At 46.2% G+C, this 25560-nt stretch overlaps 1 protein-coding gene across 2 annotated transcripts in view; it reads left to right on the top strand.

Moving 5' to 3' along the window:
* Positions 1-25560, top strand: part of RALY (RALY heterogeneous nuclear ribonucleoprotein) — a 168028-nt gene that overhangs the window by 128794 nt on the left and 13674 nt on the right. For both annotated transcript variants that reach the window (XM_063297222.1, XM_063297221.1), the window contains exons 3-4: positions 195-267; positions 24552-24602. In XM_063297222.1, coding sequence (XP_063153292.1) covers positions 195-267; positions 24552-24602 — 124 coding nt within the window. The remainder of the gene's footprint in view (positions 1-194; positions 268-24551; positions 24603-25560) is intronic.

The raw sequence follows: 25560 nt of genomic DNA, 5'->3' as shown, positions 1-25560 counted from the left end.
TATCATTGCTTCTTTGCATATGACAGATATATCTGAAGAAAATGATCATTGCCCAGCATTAAAACAGAAAAATTATGTAGCAACCCCTGACCCCAAAAGAATTGTTAAAGATAGCTTGAATTTGTTTTGAATTTTTGCCTAAGGGACAGATAGGAAAAGATACTGCAGTAATTCTAAACCATTATTCATTGCAGATATAAACATGGCTGGAGAACCGAAGCCCAACAGACCAAAAGGACTAAAGAGAACAGCATCTGCCCTGTACAGGTAGGATTGCTGAGGATTTCACCAGGGCTATTCACCATGCCTGTATTTAATCATGCTGTATGGCAGCCTATCAGAACCTGCTGTCCTAGGCTACAACTCCCAGAATTCTTTGGTAGCCTAGTAAGAAATAGGCTTGATATGACTGTTATGAAGTGATCAATAAGAATGTGCTGATTCACCTAAGGATCTGAACCTTTGCACAGAAAAACTGGAAAGAACAAACTCTTGGCCTCCAGGATTGTAGAATGTAAAACTGGAAAACATGTAGGCCTAGACACTTGCAAATAAATGGGTCTTTGAGCAAGGCTTCTAGTTCTTAGTTCATCCGTGCACTGGTGAAGGCAATGAAGTTCAGACAACAGCAAGAAGTGGCACATGGCAGGAGTTTGGAAGCAAAAAATAGGAGAGGAGACAATGAATGAAAAGGAAGGATTAAGCAAAAAATAGGGCTTTCTGACAACAGGAGGAGCAGTTAGCGTCAGGTTTGAAAACAGTAGGAGAGAAGGGTAATGTTATCTAGGCAACTGAGAAACAGGGACAGCAATGGAGGAGTAATATGTAAGCCCTACATGGCATGGGGCCAGGTTACCTGAGGGACCGTCTCATCCCCATAACATCGACCCGCCCCTCCCGATCATCCAGAGAGGGCATGTTGCAGACCCCATCGATAAGAGAATCCCATCTGGCGGGGTCCAGGAAACGGGCCTTCTCTGCAGTGGCCCCCGCCCTTTGGAACATCTTGACCTCAGAAGTGAGGCAGGCGCCTTCACTTCCGACCTTTAGGAGGGCCCTGAAAACCTGGTTCTGCCATCTCGCATGGGGCAGGCAGATGGGCAACCATCCATGGGGTTGGCTTGCGCCTTAGGGCCCCTCCCACCTGATCAGAATTTTCAACCTCTTGGATTTTGTACTTATTTATTGTATTTTATATTTGTAATTGTTTTTATAGATTTTAATTATTATTATAGTCTTGATTTTATTGATTTTATTGTAAACTGCCCAGAGTCCCCCTTTTGGGGGAGATGGGCGGTAGCAAAATTTGAAAAATAAATAAATAAATAAATAAATAAATAAAAAAGAGGATCACAGAGTACTGAATTCATCAAGAAAAGTAGAAGGAAGTGGAAAGTGTAGAGAGATGCTGGAGAGGATGGCGGCAGAGAAGAGATCGGAATAGATTGTTTAGACTGAACATTATAGAAGATGACACAGTGATGGGCAGCAAGCAAAATGAGAGATACAGATGGTCACCTAGCAGAGACCTTAGGAAATGGGCAACAGAACTTAGCAGAGCATCAGAAGTGACAGGCAGAAGTATGAGGCTTCATAAAGCTGATATGGATCCCAAGACAACAGCAGGAGAGGAGAAGAAATGTGTAAATATATAATAGATAAAGTCAGCCAACTTTTTTTCTTTCCAGGAACATAAGATTATAAGTAAGAAATAATGCATGGAGGCAGTAAGCCATGGATGGGGATAAGTGAATAAAGAGTTAGTGACCAAGAAGAACTGATGGTGGTAACTACAAGAGAGGATAAGTCAGAACATTAGATTAAATGACTGGATAAATGGACTAGATCACCTTGTCTCTCTACCAGAACTTTTCCCAACTGATGTCCTCAAGACACCAGGGCAAATGTCAGGCTGGCTGGAAACTCTGAGAGTTGTAATCCAGCTCATAAAGAAGATACAGTATACAGATGTTTACACACTGTTTTCAGCATGCAGTACAGTACATGGCACGGCAGAGAAATGTTTGTTAATACAATTGTGATGCTAATTGTATAGATTGATATAGGGTAAGAAGCAGTAGATTTTAAGCTGGGTTCTGCCAAATGGTGATTTTTGCATAATTATGGCCAAGTAAAAGATTAAATCAATTATCTTCCCCCAATTCCAGCTACATCATGGTTCAGATAAAAAACATTCACTGCGGTTTTCATCCTTTGCCCATCACTGTTACTGAACAGTACTCTTGTCAATAACCTTTTCCACTCTGCCTCTTTCATCATATTCATTACTTCAGATAAATATTAGTTGCCCCTTCAGGCCGCTCTAGAAAAAGAAAAACTTCTGAAGATTAAAGAGAAGACAGGTTCTGCCTTGTTTTTATCATCCTTGGGCTTTCTTCTCTGCCCAGATGGATGTTTCGGCTTCATCCTTGTTATGTTCCCTTCACCCAGCTAGATAGACACATCAAAAACTTGCATTACTAAAGGGTGAATAAAATGTAATCATCTGTAATAATAAATAATACGGCAAATTGGGGCACTTACACAAGTATAGGTTTTACTCATTTTTTAGCAGATTTCATGGGCATGTCAACACAACACACTTGCTGTAGCTGTAGCAACTGGATGAAATGTTTAATGGTATTGAGTACTATTATTAAGATACTAATTTAGCTGTGGGCACATCAGATATAACTGCTCTGATTCTTGTGTGTACTGTGATTTAATTTACATTGCCCTACTGAAATCTTAAAGGACAATATAGTTGTAATAAGTTACATGTTACTTGGAATATATAATTCTGTATGTCCAGGTGATTTGCATGGATAATTCTGAAGTCCTCAATATTTCAAATTCTGTGATTCTAGAGGAATGGAAGGGGAGGATTTTTTTTAATCAAATCCATCCTTGCTCCTACTGCATTTAAATGATGACTATAGCCATTCTTTTAAGACTCATTGGTCAATTAAAGTCATCTGTGCTGATGGAGCACTGAATTTTGAAGGTCTGCATATGCATAAACTAATAATTTTGAAGAAAACTGCTTACCTTATTTTTTCAAAGAGGATGCTAACATGTTGTTAGAACACCATGTTTATAAGAAGTAGTCCTCTTACAATACCTCTCTGCCTCCTGTAATTATTGAATTCATTTATTATTTATTTATTTTTCACATTTCTATCACCGCCCATCTCCCCTGAAAAGGGGGACTCTGGGCGGTTTAGAATAAAATCAGCAATTAAAAACATAAAAAAATATATAAATTACAATATAAACAACCAATAAATAAGAATAAAATAGATACAAAATCCAAGGAGCAAAGATCTCATGGGGAGGGATCTACAGTGCCAGCCACCCCCAGGAAGAACTATTGCCCCTCCCACCCCAGGTGAGGCAGCAGAACCAGGTCTTCAAATTCTTCCAGAAGGCTGGAAGTGAAGGTGCCTGCCTCACCTCCGGGGGCAGAATGTTCCAGAGGGTGGGTGCCACTGCAGAGAAGGCCTACCTCCTGGACCCCACCAAGTGGAATTCCCTTACCGGCAGGGTCCACAGCATGCCCTCTCTGCATGACTGGGTGGGATGGGTTGATGTTATGGGGATGAGATAGTCCCTCAGGTAATCTGGCCCCATGCCATGTAGGGCTTTAAAGGTGATAACCAACACCTTGAATTGGACCCGGAAGCAAACTGGCACCCAGTGCAGCTCGCGCAGGAGTGGTGTCACGTGTGCTGATCTTGAGGCACCAATAACTACCAACGCAGCTGCATTCTGGACCAGTTGAAGCTTCCGGATATTCTTCAACGGTAGCCCCATGTAGAGCGCATTGCAATAGTCTATATGGGAGATAACCAGGGCATGAGCGACTGTTCGGAGGGCTTCCCAATCCAGGAAACGGCGTAACTGGCATACAACACAAAGTTGCGCAAAGGCCCTTCTAGCCATGACTGCCCCCTGCTCTTTGAGCAGGAGTCGTGAGTCCAGGAGGACACCCAGGTTCCACACTGGGTCTGAATGGGGCAGTTCAACCCCATCCAGAACTAAAGATGATAAGTTCCTGGATGTAGAGGAGCCATCAACCCACAGCCACTCAGCCTTACTGTCAGGGCCAGCCTCTCTTCGCAATAAGACACAGACTCACTTAATGGGTATTAAGGATTTCTGGTTTATTGGAATGATAGCTGACAGATCGAAAAATGGGAACGGGGTAGGTAGTGTGGGGGTGCCCCTTTTATACCCTCCTGTATTGCCCCGGGCTTCCCCACCCCTCAATGCCCCGATCCCTCTTGATGGGATCCTTGATGGCTGCGTGGGCGTTTTCCCCGGTGTCCTCTTTGTCTTCCTGCAACGGTTGAGTTCTCCGGGGCACCATGTGCTCCTTATCTTCACTCCTCTGACGTCCCTCTTTTCAGGTGTTGATGGGATCATGGGTGTGGGTGTCTTTGGGTGCTTGTTTTAATCCCTGATTGGATTATCTTCTTCCCCCTTTTCCTTAATGATCATGATCCACGTTGTGAGGCTCTTTGTGCCTTGCAACGAGGTCATGACATGCTGCCCCCCCAAAGATGTTCTATGGTGCTGGTTTCTCTGGGTATGCCTCATGGAACTGTCTTGTTAGTTGTCTAGCCATGACGTGTCGTGCCTGGACCCACTCTGGGTGTGAGAAATGTTTCCATCTCACGAGGTATTGGAGTGTTCCTCTTTGCTTTCTTGAGTCCAGTATTTCTTTTACTTCAAAATGTTGTTGGTTGTCTATCATTATGGGTGGGGGTGGAGGTTCTTCCGTATGCCATTTGGATGTGCTCGTTGGTTTCAGTAGTGCACAGTGAAACACTGGGTGGACCCGTCTCAAATTGTAAGGCAGTTCCAATTTGAACGTAACTGGGTTGATTACCTGTATGATTTTAAAAGGTCCGATGAATTTCGGTGCCAATTTCTTCGAGGGTTGCGAGGTCTTTATGAACTTAGTGGAGAGGTAGACCCTATCTCCCACTTTGTAGTTCGGTGCCTCCGCCCTGTGGTTGTCCGCATATTTTTTGTACGTTGTTTGTGCGTCTGCTAGGGCCGTTTGGATGATAGGCCAGGTTGTTGCCAGCTGTGCCGCCCAATCGTCTGGTGAGCAGGGCAGGGTTTCAGGTTGCGGCAATTCTGGTATCGGTACAAAGTCCCTTCCATAGACCACCTTAAAAGGGGTGTGGCCAGTGCTCTGGTGTACCGCGTTATTATAGGCCACCTCTGCAAAAGGTAGTAGGTCTACCCAGTTGTCCTGTTGATAATTTATGAATGCCCTCAGGAACTGTTCAAGTGTTGAGTTTAGGATCTCTGTTGATCCGTCCGTGTTTGGATGCCACGCAGTGGACAGTGCTTGCTTGGTTCCGATTAGTTTTAAAAATTCCCGCCAAAACTTTGACGTGAATTGTGTTCCTCTGTCGGTCACCAACCTGTAGGGGGCGCCGTGGATCCTGTATATGTGTGTTAGGAATAAACGTGCCAGCTGTTGTGCGGAGGGGATAGTTGCGCACGGGATGAAGTGTGCTTGTTTCGAGAAATAGTCTTTTACCACCCATATCACAGTTTTTCTTTGGCTGGGTGGGAGGTCCACAATGAAATCCATGGAAATTTCTTCCCATGGCCGGGAGGGGCTGGCTACCGCCTGTAGCAGCCCGTGGGGTTTCCCTCCTTTACGTTTGGTGGTGGCACATATGGGGCAGTTGCCTACGTAGTCTTTTACGTCCTTTCTGAGGTTTGGCCACCAAAATTGCCTCCTCGTTAGGTGGAGGGTTTTTACAAACCCAAAATGCCCGGCAGATTTGTCATCGTGCGCTCTGTGTAAGATTTCCCCCCGCAGTGATTCGGGCACGTACAAGTCTTTCTCTTTCCAGGCGATGTTGTCTTTGAAAGATACATGTTGTTGGTTATTCTGCAACCATGTATCTTGCTGTAGTGCTTGTGTGAGTCTTTGTTGCCAGTTCGGTGAAATTGAGCGTCGGCTCCGATCGCTCCCCGCCGTTCGTGCTGGCGTGCGCTGATTCCTTGTCTGGCTCCGCGTGACAGCTGGGCAGCCGAGCTGTTTCTCGGTCCATACTGTTCCTACGATGTCGGAGGCTTGCGTGTCGTCCTGTGGCCGTCGGGAAAGGGCGTCTGCCAAGAAGTTTTTCTTGCCCGGTATGAATTTCAGCGTGAAATTGAACCGGCTGAAAAACTGAGCCCATCGCACCTGCTTCGGGCTGAGTCGTTTTGGTGTGCTGAGTGCCTCCAGGTTCTTGTGGTCCGTCCAGACCTCGAAGGGGCAGGAGGCCCCCTCCAGCAGGTGTCGCCACGTTTCCAAGGCTGTCTTCACTGCAAACGCCTCCTTTTCCCATACGTGCCATCTCCGCTCCGTTTCGGAGAATTTGCGGGAAAGGTAGGCGCAGGGCTTTAGGTGGTTGTCGGAGTCCTTTTGGAGCAGGATGGCTCCGATGGAAAAGTCGGAGGCATCTGCCTGCACCACAAAAGGCTTGGTGGGGTCGGGGTGTTGTAACACTGGCTCAGCTGTGAAGAGGGTTTTCAGTCTCTCGAAAGCCGTTTGACAGTCAGCTGTCCAATTCAGTAGCGCCCCCGGGTTCCTCGATTTGCGCGTGTCCCCCAAGCCCTTAGTCTTTAGCAGGTTAGTTAGGGGCAATATAGTCTCTGCCAGCCTGGGCGTGAACCCCCTGTAGAAATTAGTGAATCCCAGGAGGCTTTGCAGCTGTCTCCTCGTGCGTGGGCGTTCCCACGCCAGGATGGCTTGGACCTTGCTGGGGTCCATTTCTATCCCTTTAGCAGAAATCCTATACCCTAGGTAGTCAATTTGTTTTTTGTGAAACTCGCACTTGGAGAGCTTTACAAACAGCTCTGCCTTGCGAAGTTTCTTGAGCACGTCTTTTACCAAGCGTTCGTGCTCACGTTCTGTTTCTGTGTAGATCAATACATCATCCAGGTAAACCAAAACCCCCTTAAAAAGGTGGTCACGCAGGACCTCATTAATTAACTGCATGAATACCCCCGGTGCTCCTGCCAATCCGAATGGGAGTACTTTATATTGAAACGCCCCCAATGGGCAATTGAAAGCAGTCTTCCACTCATCCCCCTCCCGTATCCGTATGCGGTAGTAGGCTTCCCTTATGTCCAGTTTGGAGAATACCTTACCCTTTACCAAGTGGGACAAAATGTCCTTTATTAAGGGTAAGGGGTATTTATTTGAAATGCTTGCTGCGTTTAATCCGCGGTAGTCTGTACAGAGCCGCAATGCCCCGTCCTTTTTCTCGCGAAAGAGGACTGGCGCTCCCACTGGAGAGTTTGCTGGCTCGATGAAACCTCTCGCCAGGTTTTTGTCTATGAAGTCCCTTAATGCAGCTAGCTCTCGCTGGGTCATAGCATATATTTTTGGTTTGGGTAGGGGTACCCCCGGGACCAGTTCAATGGTGCAGTCCGTCTTTCTGTGGGGGGGGAGTTTGTCCGCCTCTTTCTCACCGAAAACGTCGGCGAAATCCCCGTATTTGGTCGGCAGTCCCTCTGGCAGTGCTGTCTCTCTGTGTTCCACAGTCGTCGTCGCCCCCCCCATGGCTGCTCGGGGAACCCTGTTCCCTGAAGGTGCTTGGTAACGCCCGTCAGCAAACTTAATCTCTCTGGTTCTCCAGTTGATGACTGGGTTTTGCTGCACGAGCCATGGGATCCCCAGTATGAGTCGGGGTTGCCCCACCGGTGCCACGATGAAAGCCAATTTTTCCTCGTGGCTGCCGAGCCGTAGCGCGGTTTCTCCGGTGTATTGGGTGACCGGGCCCCCTCCCGCTGCAGATCCATCGAGCTGCGAGAACACCAGGTGGTGCTGAAGTGGATAGCAGCGGAGGTCGAGTGCGGCTGCCAGGTCAGGGTGCATGAGGCTTTTGGAGCAACCCGAATCAATGAGTGCCCAGACCTTTTCGGTTTTATTTCTATGGGTGAGGGTGACACGGACGTAGAGGGTGGGGCATTCCTCACTCACCCCTTTGTCGAAGCGCCTGTCAGTGTCCTCCACCTGTCCTTCGGCGCCCCTTAGGCCAGGTGGTTGTCGTTTCCCGCCGCCTCATCGGGGTTGCTTTCCTCCTCCTCTGAACTGTAGGGGCCGTGTCTGCGTCGGTACTCCCCCTTTGCTGCTGGTCGCTTTCTTGGCGCTGGGGTTGGTGCTGTTTGTGCCCTCCTTGGGCTCTCTCTGGGCGTCGTTTTGGGGCATGCGGCTGCTTTGTGATCTTCCCTGCCGCACGTGAAGCATTGCCCTTTTGCGAAGCGTCTGTCCCGTTCCTCCTTCCAAGGTTGGGGTCTCGCCCTCACCTGCCTTGCGTTGGTGCGTGGGGGTCTCACTGTCTCCATCTGTTGCGTTTCCCTCCTTGCGTGGAGGAACGTGTCGTGGGCGTTCTCCGCTTCCGCTGCCAGCTGGATCCACCCCGTGAGGGAGCTGGGGTTGTCGCGGCCAAGTGCCCACCGGAGGACATTTAAGTTGAGTCCATGTTTGAACTTCTCAATCAGTGTCGATTGAGACCAAGTGTCCACTTTTCCGGCTAGGGCTTGGAACTCCATGGCATACTCAGCCACGGAGCGCGGGCTTTGTTTAAGTGTCTCTAGCGCCCTTTTTGCCTTTTCTTGCTCCAGGGGGTCCCTGAAGTGCCTTTCTAGTGCCTGCAGGAATTCAGTGCTGTCCTGCAGCGCCCGGGCGCCTGATTGGCACAATTGGACGTACCAATCGGCGGCCCGTCCTTTTAATTTTATGGCCAGGGCATTGATTTTGCCCCGCTCAGTTCTGAAGCAGGGACCCCATTCTTCGAGGTAGTACCTCGCGTTAGTCAAAAAGAAGGAGAGTTTCGAGGGGTCCCCATCGAACTTTATGCCAAAGTCTTTGGCGGGTGTCCTGGTCTGGCTCCTGGCCCCCTCTGCGTCGTGCCTCGGGCTCTGCAGGAGCTGCTGCGGGTCGGGGTGTCTCCGGTTCTCTTGCGGCATTGGTGCCTCTCTCTGGGGCTCCTCGCAAGGTCGTCGTCCCGTCGCTCGGGGGGGAGGGCGGGGTGTTCTCCCTCGGTCGGGCTCCTGGATCCAGGCTCCGCCGTCGCCGTCGCCGCCCGCCGGGTCGTCCCTCCGCCTCTCAGCCTGGCGCATCTCCCGTCGTGGGGTGGGCTCCTGGGGCCGGACGCCGCCGCCGCCGAGGTTGTCCCGCCGTCTCACGTCCGGGCGCGCCTCCGCTCGTTGGGTGGCCTCCTGGGGTCGGGTCCCGCCGTGGTCGCCGCCGTCCGCTGGGTCTCCACCCCGTCTCGCCTCCCGGTGCGCCTCAGGTCGTCGGTTGGGCTCCTTGGGTCGGGTTCCGCCGTCACCGCCGCCCCGCTCGCCCTGCCTCCTTTCGACCGGGGGTGCCTCTGCGCCGCCTCCGTCGTGGAGTCCCTGTGCCGCCGTCAGCTGTTGGAGCATCTGCCGCACCGCCTGCATCCCTTCCTCCAACGCGTCGAGCCTCTCCGCCGTCCCCGGCTTCCCGCCGAGGTTTTCGCCGCTCCGCTCGCCCTCGCCGTTGGCCGTGGTAGAGGACGGATCGTCCCCCGATCCCGCCGCGGTGCCAGGCGCGCCCTCGCCTTCGAGCGCCCAGGGTGGCGGTTCGTCTCGCGCTTCCTCCGGGGTTGCCTGTAGGCTTGGAGAGGGTCCCCTCGTCTCGCCCCCGGTGCCTCGCGGGCTCCGGGGCGCCGGGGTGGGTCCCTCCCCCGCTGCTTCCCCCCAGCTGGGTCCCATACTTACCGGGGCGTTGCATCGCCCGGACCTCAGCTGCATCCCGCCCTGCGAGAGCGGGGCTTCGTCGCCGGGCGCCGAAGGGTTGCGCCTCCTCGGTTCCTGGTTCTCCATGCCTGGCTGGGTCCCTCACAAACGTGTTGGATAGGTACCAGGTGGAAAAAAAATTTTTGCGGTTCCCGTTTTTATGTCAGGGCCAGCCTCTCTTCGCAATAAGACACAGACTCACTTAATGGGTATTAAGGATTTCTGGTTTATTGGAATGATAGCTGACAGATCGAAAAACGGGAACGGGGTAGGTAGTGTGGGGGTGCCCCTTTTATACCCTCCTGTATTGCCCCGGGCTTCCCCACCCCTCAATGCCCCGATCCCTCTTGATGGGATCCTTGATGGCTGCGTGGGCGTTTTCCCCGGTGTCCTCTTTGTCTTCCTGCAACGGTTGAGTTCTCCGGGGCACCATGTGCTCCTTATCTTCACTCCTCTGACGTCCCTCTTTTCAGGTGTTGATGGGATCATGGGTGTGGGTGTCTTTGGGTGCTTGTTTTAATCCCTGATTGGATTATCTTCTTCCCCCTTTTCCTTAATGATCATGATCCACGTTGTGAGGCTCTTTGTGCCTTGCAACGAGGTCATGACACTTACCAGGGTTCAGCTGAAGCCTGTTGTTCCCCATCCAGACCCACACAGCCCCAGGCACTGAGACAGGGCAGACACTGCATCTCTTGCCTCACCTGGGATGGAGATATATAATTGAGTATCCTCAGCATATTGATGTTTTTCATCCCAGGGTGATGGATGATCTCACTCAGTGGCTTCATGTAGATGTTAAATAGAAGAGAGAGAACTGAACCCTGCGGCACCCCACACAAGAGGGGTCGAGGGTCAGATCTCTTATCCCCTATCACCACTGATTGGGATTGGCCTTGGAGGAAGGAGGTGAACCAGTGTAAAACCACGCTGCCCACCCCGAACTCCCTGAACTGACCCAAAATGATACCATGGTCGATGGTATCGAAAGCCACTAAGAAGTCAAGAAGAGCCAGGATGGATGCATTCCCTCCAACCTGCTCCTACCAGAGATCATCCATAACTGCAACCAATGCAGTCTCTGTCCCATATCCTGGCCTGAAACCTGACTGGAAGGGGTCTAGATAATCCGTTTCATCCAGAATCCTCTGGAGTTGTAACGCCACTACTTTCTCAACCACCTTCCCCAAGAAGGGGTGGTGGGAGACAGGATGAAAATTGTCTAGTAGGGTCCAGAGATGGTTTCTTGAGGAGGAGGTATACCAGCACCTCCTTGAAGGCAGCCAGAAACACCCCCTCTCTCAAGGATGTATTAACCATTGCCTGGACCCAACCAAATGTCACCTCCCAGGCTGCCTTCACTAGCCAGGAAGGGCATGGGTCTAGATGAAAAGTGGTGGCATTTACAGTCTGGAGGATCCTGTCCACTTCCTTAGGTCCAACAGGATCAAACTGTTCCCAGATAACAGGGTAAGTACGTTCCCTCAGCATCTCCTCAAACTGTGCCTCACGCTTAGAGCCCAACTTGGAACAGATCTGAGCAATTTTATCCTGCAGATGCTCAGAAAACTCTGCATGGCCCTGTAGGTGGATCACCAAGTCCACCTTACCCAAAAGGGAACAAGATATCTTAAACAGGGCCATTGGGCGGCATTCTGCAGATGCAATAAGAATGGAGAAATATTGATGTTTCGCCACTCTTACTGCCACAAGGTAGGCCTTAATAGTGGTTCTAGCTTGTGTTTGGTCGGATTCGGTCTTTGTCTTCCTCCAGTGGTGCTCTAGACATCTCTTGATCCTCCTCAGAACCCGCAACTCCTCCGTAAACTATGGGGAGTGCCGGTTTGGATCGGGCAAGAGAGGTAGCACAAGCACAATCCTGTCCAAGGCCCCAGCTGCCTCCCTATTCCAGGCTGCATCCAGGACCTCCGCTGGACCATGCAGTAGATCCTCGGGTATAACCCCCAGCTCCTTCTGAAACCCCATCAGGTCTATCAGTTGCCGGGGGCAGACCAATTGAATAGGTCCTGCCTCCCTGCAGAGTGGGGCAGCACCAGAGAATCTCAAGGCCACCAAGGTGTGGTCTGAGCATGACAATGGGGACAGATCTAACTCTCCCCTCAGATTACATTGCCACTGCTCTGACAAGCAAACCAAGTCCAGAGGGAGGCCACTGTCTCGAGACAGATCCCAAATAATCTGGGACAGGCCCATGGCTGCCATGGTAGCCATGAACTCCTGAGCTTCCTCCAAGGCATGCCCCAGGGATGGCAGGTTGAATTCCCCCAGAACCATAAGCCTGAGGAACACTACCACCAGCCCCGAGACAGCGTCTAGCAGCTCAGGCAGTCAGGTTGCTGCACAGCAGGGAGGCTGGTACAGCAACAACACTCCCAACTGTTCTCAGGAACCCAACTTGAAGAACAGGGTCTCACAACCGGCCACCTGTGGTTTACCGACTTTTCGTTTTGACATGGCACAAACAGGACAGGAAGCAACATAGTCTTTCACGTCACGCCTTAAGGTCGGCCACCAAAATTGACGGCGAACCAAATGCAAGGTTTTGACAAAACCAAAGTATCCAGCAAGTTTGTCATCATGGGAACGCTGCAAGACATCAGCCCTCAAAGTTTCAGGGACATAAAGGTGGTGTTCCACCCATGCCAGACCGTCTTCGAAAGAAACATTGTCTCTATTAGCTAGCAACCAAGTGTCAGATTTCAGTGTCTGGAGAAAGTCCTTTTGTAACTGACAAGGAACCTGCATTTTCTGCTTCCCAGACGGAGCTGGGGGCGGGGTTGCCTGTGTACGGGTTTTGCTCCGGGTGACGGCAACCAAGCCTAGTTGTGGTTCCGTGAGAACAGTTCCCACTATATCTGACACGGGTTCAGAGTCCTGAGGCAGATGTGACAAAGCATCTGCCAGAAAGTTTTTCTTCCCTGGGATAAATTTCAGTTGGAAGTCAAAGCAACTGAAAAATTGAGCCCAGTGAATTTGTTTAGGACTGAAATGCCGGGGGGTGCGGAGGACTTCCAAATTCCTGTGATCAGTCCAAACCTCGAAAGGGCATTTAGCGCCTTCCAGGAGGTGCCGCCAGGCTTCCAAAGCGGCTTTTACAGCAAAAGCCTCCTTCTCCCAAACATGTCACCAGCGCTCAGTTTCAGAACATTTTCTGGACAGATACGGGCAGGGTTTTAGGTGATTTTCAGAATCTCTTTGTAACAATATAGACCCAATTGAAAAGTCAGAAGCATCAACTTGGACTACAAAGGGGCGTTCAGGATCCGGGTGTTGTAAAATAGGCTCAGCAGTGAAGAGGGTTTTTAACCTCTCAAATGCTGTTTGGCATTCCGGTGTCCAATTCAGTGCTGCCCCAGGGTTTTTTACTTTGCGTGTCTCCCCCAAGCCCTTGGTACGGAGTAGATCAGTGGGGGGCAGAGCAATCTCAGCGAACCCCTGGATAAATTGGGGATAATAGTTACTGAACCCCAAAAAGCTTTGTAGTTGCCGCCGGGTGCTGGGACATTCCCAATTTAAAATTGCCTGAATTTTTTCAGGGTCCATCTCAATGCCCTTGTCAGATACCCTATAGCCTAGGTAGTCAGGACATGCTTTGTGAAATTCACATTTAGAAAGCTTTGCATAGAGCTTTGCATTTCTAAGCTTGCTTAGCACCTGTTTGAGGAGGCGTTCGTGCTCCTCCTCAGTTTGAGTGTAAATCAGAACATCGTCTAAGTAAACCAGGACCCCTTTAAACAAATGATCATGTAACACTTCATTAATCAATTGCATGAAGACTCCTGGTGCCCCTGCTAACCCAAAAGGGAGGACTTTGTACTGAAATGACCCTAATGGGCAATTAAAAGCAGTTTTCCACTCGTCCCCAGCTCGTATGCGGATGCAAAAATAAGCTTCGCGAAGGTCAAGCTTGGAGGAAATTTTCCCCGTTGATAGATGGGCTAACATGTCTTTCATTAGAGGTATGGGATATTTGTTGCAGACCGAGATGGAATTTAACCCCCGATAGTCTGTACAAAGTCTAAGTGTGCCATCCTTCTTTTCCCGGAAAAGGACAGGGGCCCCAACCGGGGAATTTGCAGGTTCAATAACCCCCCTTGACAGGTTTTTGTCAATAAAGTCTCGCACTGCCACTAGTTCCTTCTGGGTCATTGGATAGATTTTCAGCTTGGGCAATTGGGCGTTGGGGACCAGCTCTATTGCACAGTCAGTCTTTCGATGGGGGGGCAGCTGGTCTGCTTCTACTTCCCCAAAGACTCCTGCAAAGTCTCGATATAGGTCGGGCAAGCCTTCTAAGTGTGGCAAGTTGGGGTGCGGCGTGGCGATCGCCGCTCTTACCACCCCCACATGTAAGGGTCTCTCTTCTGTAGGAGCTTGGTAAAACCCATCATTAAAAGTGACAGTCCGGTGCTCCCAATTTATATATGGGCTGTGCCAAGTCAACCAGGGAATTCCCAGAATTACCATGGGATTGCCAACCGGTGCCATGATAAATTTTAAAGCCTCCTTGTGGCTGCCCATTTGCATCGCTACATTTCCAGTAAAATGAGTTGCTGGACCCCCACCCGCCGTTGACCCATCTAGCTGGGTAAAGATCAAAGGCTGCTTTAGAGGAAAGCTAGGTAAGTCCAATGCAGCAACCAGATCAGGGTGGATGAGACACCTTGAACACCCAGAGTCAACGAGAGCCCAGACTTCCGTAGTCCTAGTGCAGGAGCCCAACTTCACTTTCACTGCTAGAGTGGGGCAGTCAGCACTCACCATAGCGTCTTCATGCCCATCCTCCTCCACCTGCCCGCAGGTGCTTTTCAGGGCAGGTGGCTTGCGTTTCCCGCTGGCTCTGGAGAGGCAACCTCAGCCTCTCCTGAGAAGTAAATCTCTTCTTCGATGTCCATAGCCCCCTTGGCCGCTGACATCCGTCGTGGTGGGGGGGGCAGTTTGGTCAGTGCTTTAGTTGCTTGATCTCCAACCTTGGGTTTTGGGCAGTCTGCAGCTCGATGTCCGACCTTTCCACATCGGATACACTGGCCTCGCGCATAGCGTCGCTGTCTCTCCTCGTCCCATGTTCGGTGGCCAGATGGGGTAGCTGCTGCCCCGGTTCAGGGCCCCTGCATCGCGGCTGGTGGCTTCTCGTGCCTTCTGGCCTGCAGGTAGGTGCGTTGGGCATGCTCTGCCTTCCCGGCCAGACAGATCCATTCATGCAATGACTCTGGGTCGTCTCTGCATAGTGCCCACTTTAGGACCTCACTGCTGAGTCCGTCTTTGAACCTTTCTACTAAGGTTGACTGACACCAGTTGGGGACCTTGCCTGCCAAGGCTTTAAATTCCAGGGCATAGTCGGCTACCGACTTGGAGCCCTGGATGAGACCCTTTAGCACCTCCTTAGCTCTTGTCTTGGCCAGAGGATCCTCAAAATGCAGTTTTAGTGCCCACAAGAAGTCTTCAAAAGAGTCTAGCTCAGGGGCGTCCGCCTCCGTTAGTTGGACATACCAGTCTGCCGCTCTGTCTTTTAGCTTAGTGGCCACTGCCGTTATCTTAGTCTTCTCTGAAGGGAAGCATGGCCCAAATTGCTCCATGTAGCTCTTCGCATTAGTTAGGAAAAAGGATAACTTGTTAGGATCCCCATCAAATTTGACAGAAAAGTCCTTCACCGCCCCTCTGGCTGGAGCAGAACTGGCAGCAGGTTGAGTGGTGGGACCCCAGGACATGGTAGTGGTTCCTCTTCAGGGCAGAGATCTATCCCAGAGTCATCTGTGGCCCCACTCTGCCGGCAGTTTGGGAGGGAGGATGGATGATGGATGCATGAAACTAGGACTTCCATCGCCTCTCACCTGGCCACCCATCGCCAAGGACAGATTTTTTAGCAGATACTCCACCGATTCCGTTTTCGCCTCAAGTACTCTCAGCCTCTCAGGGGTTTGAGATTCCTCCCTCTGTCGCACACCAGGCTGCCTCCCCGTTGCTACCGTGGTAGATTCCACGTCTGGAGTCAGCAGGAAATGGTGCTTCCACGATGCCTGGGACGTCCCTGGCTGGGGCTCTCCCATTGTCTCCCAGCTGATCAGCTCCGCGAGTGATCCACTCGGTGCCAGTTGCTCCAGCTCTCCCCCATCGCTAGATCCCCCCAGCTCCGGGCTGGAACTCGACTCCTTCTGGTAATATGAAAGTTCAGGGGGGGGGGGGCTCTGCTCTCCACTCTGAATTGTCGACTCTGGCAATGGGTTAGCTGATTCCTCGGCCTCCCCGGACTCTATTCTCGACTCAGCCATCGCTAACTATTCCCCTCACAAGAATTGATCTCGGTAGGAGCTAGCGGTGTACTTTGGAAGATTCTCAGCTTTATGTAATGTTTGCCTGTCCTAAAATACTCTCAGACTCACAAGCAAAAGCTGAATAAAATCTGGTTTATTTAAGAATAGTATGCAAGTACAAAGAAAGCTGAGAATGAGACTGAGTACATAACCCAAACACATTCCATTAACATGAACATAGATACAGAGCTTGGCACAAGGTCAGCAACATGACATGTGAAACGTTACAATGTACAGTGCACATTGGAACAGTGAACATGACACAGTGCCCCTGAATGGATGTCCTTGCATTACAAATAAACATTTTGCTTAAAATTGGCCAACCAGTTCATCAGAGGCACCCTTTTGGCAAACTGAAAGGCTTTTAATCAATTCCTCTGGTTGACTAATAGAATAACAATTGTGATTTCACTAACTGCATTAAGTTTTATGTCACCTTTGGTTAAGAGCCACGTAATAGTGAATGTAAATTGAATGTAACAGTGTATTTTATGGAACAATATAGGAAACTTTGCCTCAGCACTTCAATAAGTCTGAGACCTGGTCAAACAATCTATGCCGAAAGAGCTTATAAAACTATGCTGGATGCTAATCAAATATCTGCAACTGGTTATTTCATGTCTAGCCAGATGGAGCAACCTCAAACTAAGCACAGCATGGTTAGGCTAGAATGAACTTGGGTGAAAGAAAGCTGATGTACTAGATGGTCTTTTATAAATGAATTCCCTGGTCTAAATGTACTGTATCATTAGGGATGCTGGATGAATTCATTCTTTCTTAAGTCCAATGTGAACTGACCTGATCTGCCAGATGAATTACAGATTGGGAAAAGTTATTCACTGCCTTATGCTCTTCTCAGAACAACTTTCAACAACAACAAGAAAAAAGAACTTAATCAAAATACTTTGGAATAATATAAGGAATGTGAGGGATAATGCCTATTTTCAGAAAGAATACATTTTCAATTACGCCTTTAAATGCATGCTGAAATGGAAATGTTCTTGTGGACTTTTTAAAAAATTGCAAACCAATCAGAGATTATAGTTGAGGATATGCAAAAATTATATAGTCTTGAAATACATTGATTTCTCTATCTCTAACTAGAGATAGCACTCCAGTTCTATGTATATTATCTTGGAAGTAAAGTCCATTTATTTGCATGTCTAGGACAGTGATTTGGCCTCAGCTAATAAAGTGTAGGCAGTCTTTTCAAGGTTGAAGACTGCATTCCTTCCAGGAGAGTCTATTGGCAGCCACTATGGGGCATCCAGCTAGGAAGCAGCATCCAAGGAAGCAGCAGGTAGTGGATGAGGACACCAATTCTCTCTGAGACACTTCTTCTCCATCTCCATCTCCTTCTCTTTCTTTCTCTGGCTCTGCTAAGTAGCAAGCTGCCACAGAAGAGACAAGTGGCTCTTATCAGAGATCTGAGCTGATTTCTTACATAGAGGTTTTGCAATTAAGCTGAGGATCACACAACATTAGCCTAAAGGTGGCATGCAGCTACATGTTGACTATCCCTGACTCAATAGATAAAAAAGAGGACTGTATTCCAGTACCAACAGGCAAACCTTTCCTTTCCTTTCCTTTCCTTTCCTTTCCTTTCCTTTCCTTTCTCATCATCATACATCCATTGTCTCTTTCATTCACAATTTCTCTCTCTGTTTTAAATACATGCACACTCAGACTCCATTTTTCCTTCACTCATTTCCCATTCTTTTCCTCTGCCTCTCATACACATTGGCTAGATTTTCAAACTCCCTAGAACATTAATTATGTGCCATCAAGCTGGTGTTGACTTTTAGCATAGATAACTTTATAGATACACCCCTCCTCCCAACAAGTGGAACAGGAAAGTATCCAACCCATTTTAGCCTATCTAATGTGCTGTGTGAAGCCAGCCAGTGAGGTGCAAACCACAGAGCATTATTCTTAGGGACATTCTGACCACACTGATTTGCCCCAGTCTCTTATTTGAAATGTCCAAGGTCTCATGAAGAGGGGGCCTGTAAGCATTATATGGAATTCTTCAAAGTGTTAGTCCATCAGGTGAGGATAACAGATGTAGGTGATAGGCTATTCCCAGTCCTTTGAGTGCAAGCAGATTGACCAAACCCATTTCAAGGAGCTGTACTTGTGCTATTTTATTTGTTATGTAATTCCGTGAGGCTCTGCTCTGGAAGGAAATTGATTTCTCTGATGCCCCTGCTTCACTTTTTGATACAGTCCCAGACTAGGAGTATCCAGAAAGCAATTATAGGAATATAGCTAAGAGGAACTCTGTCAGCACAAAAAGAGAAACAAGCATTATCCCATCTCATCTGTCAAATGGTAGTTAACAAGAGAGGGGATGGTCCCTCCCCTCAAGCATCAGCATCAGAGAGACCAGCAGTTAGCCAGGAATTTTATTCAGAGTTCAGATGAAAAAAATAGTTATTTCTTATCCAATTTGTGTGTTAGAAGAATTATAGAATAAACAGCAGCAATTATTTGTGGTTATCTCATCACTTACACTCCTCTTTCCTTTAGTGATACCCTCCTGCTTATAGACTCCATAGGGTGGCAACTTCTAAAAGAGTACCTTAGCTTTGGAAAGGAATACAAGGCTCTCTAGCCCAGATGGGGATGACCTGGAGCTCTGCAGATGCTGCTGAACCACCTGTCTCTGTCTCAGCATCTCTCAACATTAGCTTAAAAGGCTGGGGCTGCTGGGAATTGTAGTTAAGAAACACCTGCAAGGATGCCCCCCCCCAAACTAATCCAGTAACTAGTCATAACAGATGGAACTAAGTATACTTCAGAAAGATAATTAAAACAGGGTGGTCATGTAAGTGAGCCAAGCCAATTAGTGCAAGAAAAAGAAAAGCCCCCCATTCAATGGCAGGGTTTCTTCTCCTGACACTGAACAGAAGCCCATCCTCCAAGGACAATCCACTGTACAATTAAGGTGTAATCCTCCTAAGTAAAGGTAAAGGTAAAGGTTTCCCTTGACGTAAAGTCCAGTCGTGTCCGACTCTAGGGGGCGGTGCTCATCTCCGTTTCTAAGCCTTAGAGCCGGCGTTGTCCGTAGACATTTTACTCTCAACAACCACATAGATAGACCTTCTCCAGCATGTTCTGCCTCCAACCTGGCCTTTCAGGTCTTCCACTGATTAACCCACTGCAGCTGTAAACAAGTCAGTTCATCTTGTTGCTGGTCATCCTCTTCATTTTCCTTCCATCTTTCCCAGAATTAGGTCTTTGCATAATCTTTCCAAAATATGATAATTTGAACCTGTAATCAAACGCTAATAACCATGTTGACCATAAATAGACAGTCAAAAATCCTCAGTTAAAGTTTTGATTAGGCCACCAGTTTTATAACATGTTCTTAATGCTCTAAAACTCTTCTTTAGATGAGATGTTTAAACAAAACAGGGGCTAAGAGAAAAGTAGTATATTTTTAATGTAATGGTGGAATGATGTCTACTTAGGTGGCATGTAGGACAGCTCCCAGGAAAGCAAGTTAGAAATGAAATGAAATCTATCCTGTACAGACTACTGTCAGATTGTAGCTTGGGCTCACCAAGCTTGCTGGGAAAAAAAAACCAAGAATACTTTTGGAATTATCTATTTTTGGAAGAACTAGTTACAGCTATTAAAGTCTCAGATATGTTCATCCCATTTAAGATACCTCCTTACTTTCATCACTGAAGAAAGAAGTTTACACAGCAGTATTTACATTTACAAAGCTGGAGAAAAGTAAGGCTATTCCCTAGTTATTAAAGTCAATCGCAAACCCATTACTAATTTCAGATAATGGATATTTGCAAACTAGAGGCCACCAGAATAATGGCATTTGTCCTCTTATGTCTTTGCTTACAGTGGTTGTTTATTTAGAAAACACCTGATTTATGACTTAATCAGTGTCTGCCATAGGTATAGAAATCTTAGCATATAGCTTGGCCTTGGGAGCAAGTGGCCCTAAATTCTATGCTCTGTTGTTAAGGCTATGAAGAAGTCACAGGGTTGGGTTTTTTGGGGGGGGGGGGTGTTGTACATTACATATATCAAAGATTAAAGAATTGCTATCAATGATACATTTGTCATTCCTCTACCATTAAACGGGCCAAATGTCTATTTCCTAATTGTTCTTTTTGATTGAAAAACATTACAGGAATTTGACAGAACTAATATAAAAAGTATTATTTTCAAGCTTTATAAAAATAGGAATCATGAATCCAGCACATTTATTTGAAGTGAGTTAAATACACTGTAGATAACTTAGGCCTGGGTAAAATAGCTCTGCTGTGCCTTGAGACATTATCTCAGTCCAGATTGTTAAAATAATTTGATTCAAGGTAATGAACAAAATTGAACTGTTCCTCATTTTGCTGCCTTTAACTTTGCCCTGGCACGTGTGACATTCATGCAGATGCCCTTTTGAGTATCCAGGAAGAAGCTAGATGACCGCCCTGAAACACCACTGGGAAGGGGAGCTTTACTTGGAAGTAAAATTTTGAAGCTATGTTAAATTAAAGTTTGTCTTCAAAGTTCCACAAAGCCCTAACATAAACTAATAGCAAGGAGAAAGAACAGATGAACAAATATGATATAGCAGTCCCTGAAAATGCCATACAGGATATTTTTTGGCATGATTGTCTTTATTATAACAATGATAAAACCTCATCTGACTTGTCTGGAAAGACCTTTTGGTCTCCTTAACCCCATGACTGGTGCTAACACCTTTAGTCTTAAGTACCTGCAGCAATCTGTGAGGGAACTAATCCACCCTGATCTTTCCCAGTGGTTAAAATGAGCAACTAGGAAGGGAGGGAGGAAGGTGGTGTCCTTTTCAAGAATATCCTTTTGAAAATATGGATAAACTTACTATCTGAATAACGTTACATAGACCAACAGGAGGCAGTACATGGCCACTTTCATCCTTATTGGGACTTGTCATGCTTTATTGTTGTTTTTTTAATCCATTCAGTCATGTCCAATTCTCAGAGACTGCCTGGACCAGTTCCTGCAGTTTTCTTGGCATGGCTTTTTGGAAGTGGTTTGCCATTGCCTCCTTCCCAGGGCTGAGAGAGAGTGACTGGCCCAAAGTCACCCAGCTGGCTTTGTGCCTCAGGTGGGACTAGAACTCAGTCTCCTGGTTTCTAGCCTGATGCCTTAACCACAACACCGAACTGGGTCTCCATGCTTTGGTAGCCAGATCTTATTTTTTAGGTTTCAAACCTCTTCCTGGGAATTGAACTGATGGGTCACTGCATGTTATATGACTATTGACAGTGCATTAGCTTTAGGAGGTATCCAGGTCCTTGCACTTAGCACTGCTGAAAGAATGTTATCTGTGAAGACCATGCATTTGGGCTTGGCAAGTGGAGGAGAAGGGAGTTGGCTTGATCATGGCTTTTAGATGTGTCCATATTCTTCCCCTGACTTTTTATAAAACAGAAGCTGTCTTAACACAGTAACACAGTGAAGCTGGGGTTACTGAATTAAATCAATCAAGCCAACATGGCTTGTTCACAAGCCATTATTAAATTTTCTGGTTTAGCTTTATTCATGTACTTGTGTATTAGTGACCAACAAAAAAAGGGGACTGTCTAGGCTGGGTTCACACAGGCTACCAAATCACACACAAACAAAAAATCTTCACAAAGTTAACAGTAAGAGATTAGCATTTTGTGCAAATGTAGTGGCTACCTCTTTAACTGACCTGGCTAAGCATATTGTGTCAACACAACCAATAATTATACAGTATGTGTGCATGTGAGTACACAATAATCAATAAATATAATATGTATATAATAAAAGTTGTGTATTACAGCTAACATGATGCAACTTTCATGTATCAACTGAACAGGTTTTTTTCAGGAATTATTTTCCATTTTTATTAGCTAGATTAGATTAGAATCTAGAATAAAATTAGCAGAATATATGCCAGTTTACAATAGGTAACCAAAAGTGGTTGATTTCAGAACAGCTAAGCAGGGTCAAACCTAGTTAATACTTGGATGGGAGGGTTGTAGGCTAGACAAAAAGTCCAAACAGCTGCCTGGAAGAAGGCAGTGGCAAATCACTTGTGTATAGTTGTCTATGAAGTCATCAGGAACTGAGCTCAATCCAAGGGAGAATTTAACATTTACTACATAAAAAGCACAATTGTGCACTATTCTTTTAAAAAAAAACAGTCTACAAAAGGGAAATTGCTTGTTTGAACAGGTCCCCATTTGGGGCTCTGGGAGATACCTCTTTGCACATTAAAAAATAGCACTGCAAGAACAAGGCTAAATGATTTTTTTCCCTTTATATTTGTTTCTTTATAATTCAGCCACAGCTTGAAGTGAGCTACTTCAGGGGAAAATATGCTATGCAAATTGTATGTTTATATAAACAGGCCACACATGTTTGGCACAAATTAATAAAGAAAGTCAGATCTTCAAGATATATACAATCCCATTTTATGGCATTTTAGGGTGTGAAGTCCATAAAAAACCTAGCAAGGAATAGGAGTGAGAATAAGCAGCCTGTACAGAGACCACAGAGAACATGGAACATAGGGCAGCCTCTAGTTCAATATAGGCTGAAAAAATTGTTTGTCGGAAATCATGGAAAACAACTGCAATTCAGTGCAGTCAATACTGAACTGGATATAACAAAAAGAAAACTTGGCTGCTTCCTAGATACCAGTTCAATAAGTTTATTTTTCCTTGCCCAAGCAAATGTAAGTGTTTATTGTTGAAGCCAAATAGAAATGGCAGGATAGGACCTCCCATATAATCAGAATAAAGTCAGTGTCCTGTCCTCAAGCTCTTGATTGAAAAAATGTACAGGTGGTATAAGAAAGTAGGAATTTCATATGAAGACTCAAGTCATTTGCAGCATCCTGAAGATTTGCTGCTAAGATTGAAATAGAATTTAAGGGTAATTGTGTCTATCTACCCATAACATGTTGTTATTTCTTCCATCTGAGGAGCTCAGGATATAGGTGTGGGACTATCCTATTTTATTGTTACAGCCACCCAGTTACAAGCTAATGATTGGGTTCATGCATCATACTAAGCCCTGGATAGTTTACCTATGGTTCATAGAAGAAATAAGAGTTGGCTGAATTTGCACAACATCCAAAGCCAAAAGCAAACAAACCACACTATAATTTAACAACACGTCAACCCAGTGCACTAAAGTCACCAACTGAGTCCTCCTTTATCCAGCCTTCTGTCTTATACAGAAGACTCTCTGGAAACATCAACTGTAGGGTGTTTGGTTTTGTGAAAATACTGAGCTGTAAGTCTCTCTTGGGTTTTTATTGTCTGGAAAAGTCACATTCATGTCACCATGAAGTCAAAGATGTCAAGCCAAAATTAAAATTTTCACTTTTAAGGCAACCTTTCCAATGAATGTGTTGCTAACTACACTTCTTTTTAATAGGAAATGTCAACGCTTTCAGTTTCTATGATTTGCCAGCTGGATTTCTGCTGGAGGTTTTCTTCTATGAAGGGTTGCAATATTATATTTTCATTACTGTGTATAAAATATCCCTCTTGGAAGAGAAAAAGAAATGGTGGGTTATTAAGTCAACCACTTGCACTGGCACAGCAGTTATAGCATCTGAATCAATCCTTGACAGGTGCTGTTGCTAAAATACACAAACACACAACATGTCCTGATCAACCATTTTTTGGATAGTTCATAGTTCCCAGCTGCTACCCATTTATCTGTTAGTAACATAACACACAGTAATTAAGTTCACACATAAATCCAGGGATTGTGAATAAGCATTATTAGCTTGGTTCACCTATCACACGGCATCAGATATATGCAGATTGTATTAATGTTTTGTATTATTTCTGAGCCAGGTCAACTCTGGCTAGTTGAGATGCTACATATCATTGTAACATCAATAAGAAGCTATGTCATAATGAAAATCCAGAGTTCTGGTTGTTTGGTTTTGATTACATTATTTCCTGCAGATGCTGCCAAATGCCTTGTTGATGTCCTAACAGCCAGGAACCACGCTGAGACAAGGAATAGGTCTCTAGTGTTTATTACTGCTACATTAGACAGAAAATCCTAACAAACTGAAGAAGCATGAGAAAACCCATTCAGATAAACCCCAAAAGTCAAGGCGGGTCTGTTCTGAGTCTCTTTGAATGACTGCTCAATTCCTCGCTACTACGCATGCGTTTTCCCCCCTGGATAGGGGCCCCCTCCTGCTCGCCATCAGTACTCATGACAGTTGTGTACTGAAACATGTACCATGGTAAATTTGAGTTCTCTATGACGACATACAGTACTTTTGCTTCTCTGAATCAGAAACTTATATACCCAGAACGTTTGTTTTCCTTGCAGATCTATGAAACTGAATTCTGCTATTTCACAAAAGTTACTATAAAAAAGTAATTGGTGGAAAGCGTAATACTAATACTGTTCTTTTATTTTTGAAAGCAGTGGCTATGATTTTGACTATGATTACTACAGAGATGACTTCTATGACAGGTGAGCAAATAAGAGAAGAACTGTAATGTCACATTAATTGGCTCTTTACTTTTATTTTAAATAGGGTGAACATAATGAACAGGGGTACACTTTCATAATCCTTGTGCAAAGCAAATTTGGATTGCTTGTATTTTCTACCCTACCATGGTTTTATTTTAATAGCTGTTTCATTTTTCAACAACAACACATTTATTACAGCCCTAAGGCCAGATACAATAAAAATATATAATAGTAACAATCTTACATACATACATACATACATACATACATACATACATACATATCAGAAAAACAATTAGTATGATACAATCTAAAATTAAGAATAAAAATACTAAAATAAATTGAAATAAAATACTGTGTTAAGAAATTCTTAACCTACATAATGGTGAGGCATATTGTGCAGATGGTAGCACAAAACTGGGCAACCTGGGAGGATGTTTTCAGGTCCTTGTCCAAAAGAAGTAGCATTAAATAGAAATCACACTCCCTGTCTGGAAATTTCTTCAATATCAGATATATAAGGATCTGTCTAGAGTCTTTATATAAGGAGCAGTATAACAACATATGGCTTAGGGTTTCTATTGAGCCGTCACCACATGGACATAACCGAAGGTGCGTAGGAGTACCCTTGAAACGTCCAAAAGGGACTGCTGAGGGCAGTGCATCCAGCCTGGCTAAGGTGAAAGCTTTACGAAATTTCAAAGTTGTAATGGATGATAAATAAGAAGCTGGAATGAACCCTTCTGGAAGAAAATGACGGATATTGGGGTGTAGCACCTTCCTTACATTTGTTTGGAGATCTATATCCCAGATTCATTGTTTAAGGGCGGTTCTAGCATTATTAAATCCTAATGAACACAGACTTTCCACTTTTCTAAATATACTGATCTTGGTCTATGGATGTAAAGATTTTTAAAAATGGCAGGAAACTGGATAATTGTTCAGAACTGAAAGTAAA

This window comes from Candoia aspera, chromosome 3, assembly GCF_035149785.1.
Source record: "Candoia aspera isolate rCanAsp1 chromosome 3, rCanAsp1.hap2, whole genome shotgun sequence".
NCBI classification, from domain to species: domain Eukaryota; kingdom Metazoa; phylum Chordata; class Lepidosauria; order Squamata; family Boidae; genus Candoia; species Candoia aspera.
Note: the sequence above shows the minus strand (reverse complement) of the source record. Positions and strands in the feature narration are given on the sequence as shown.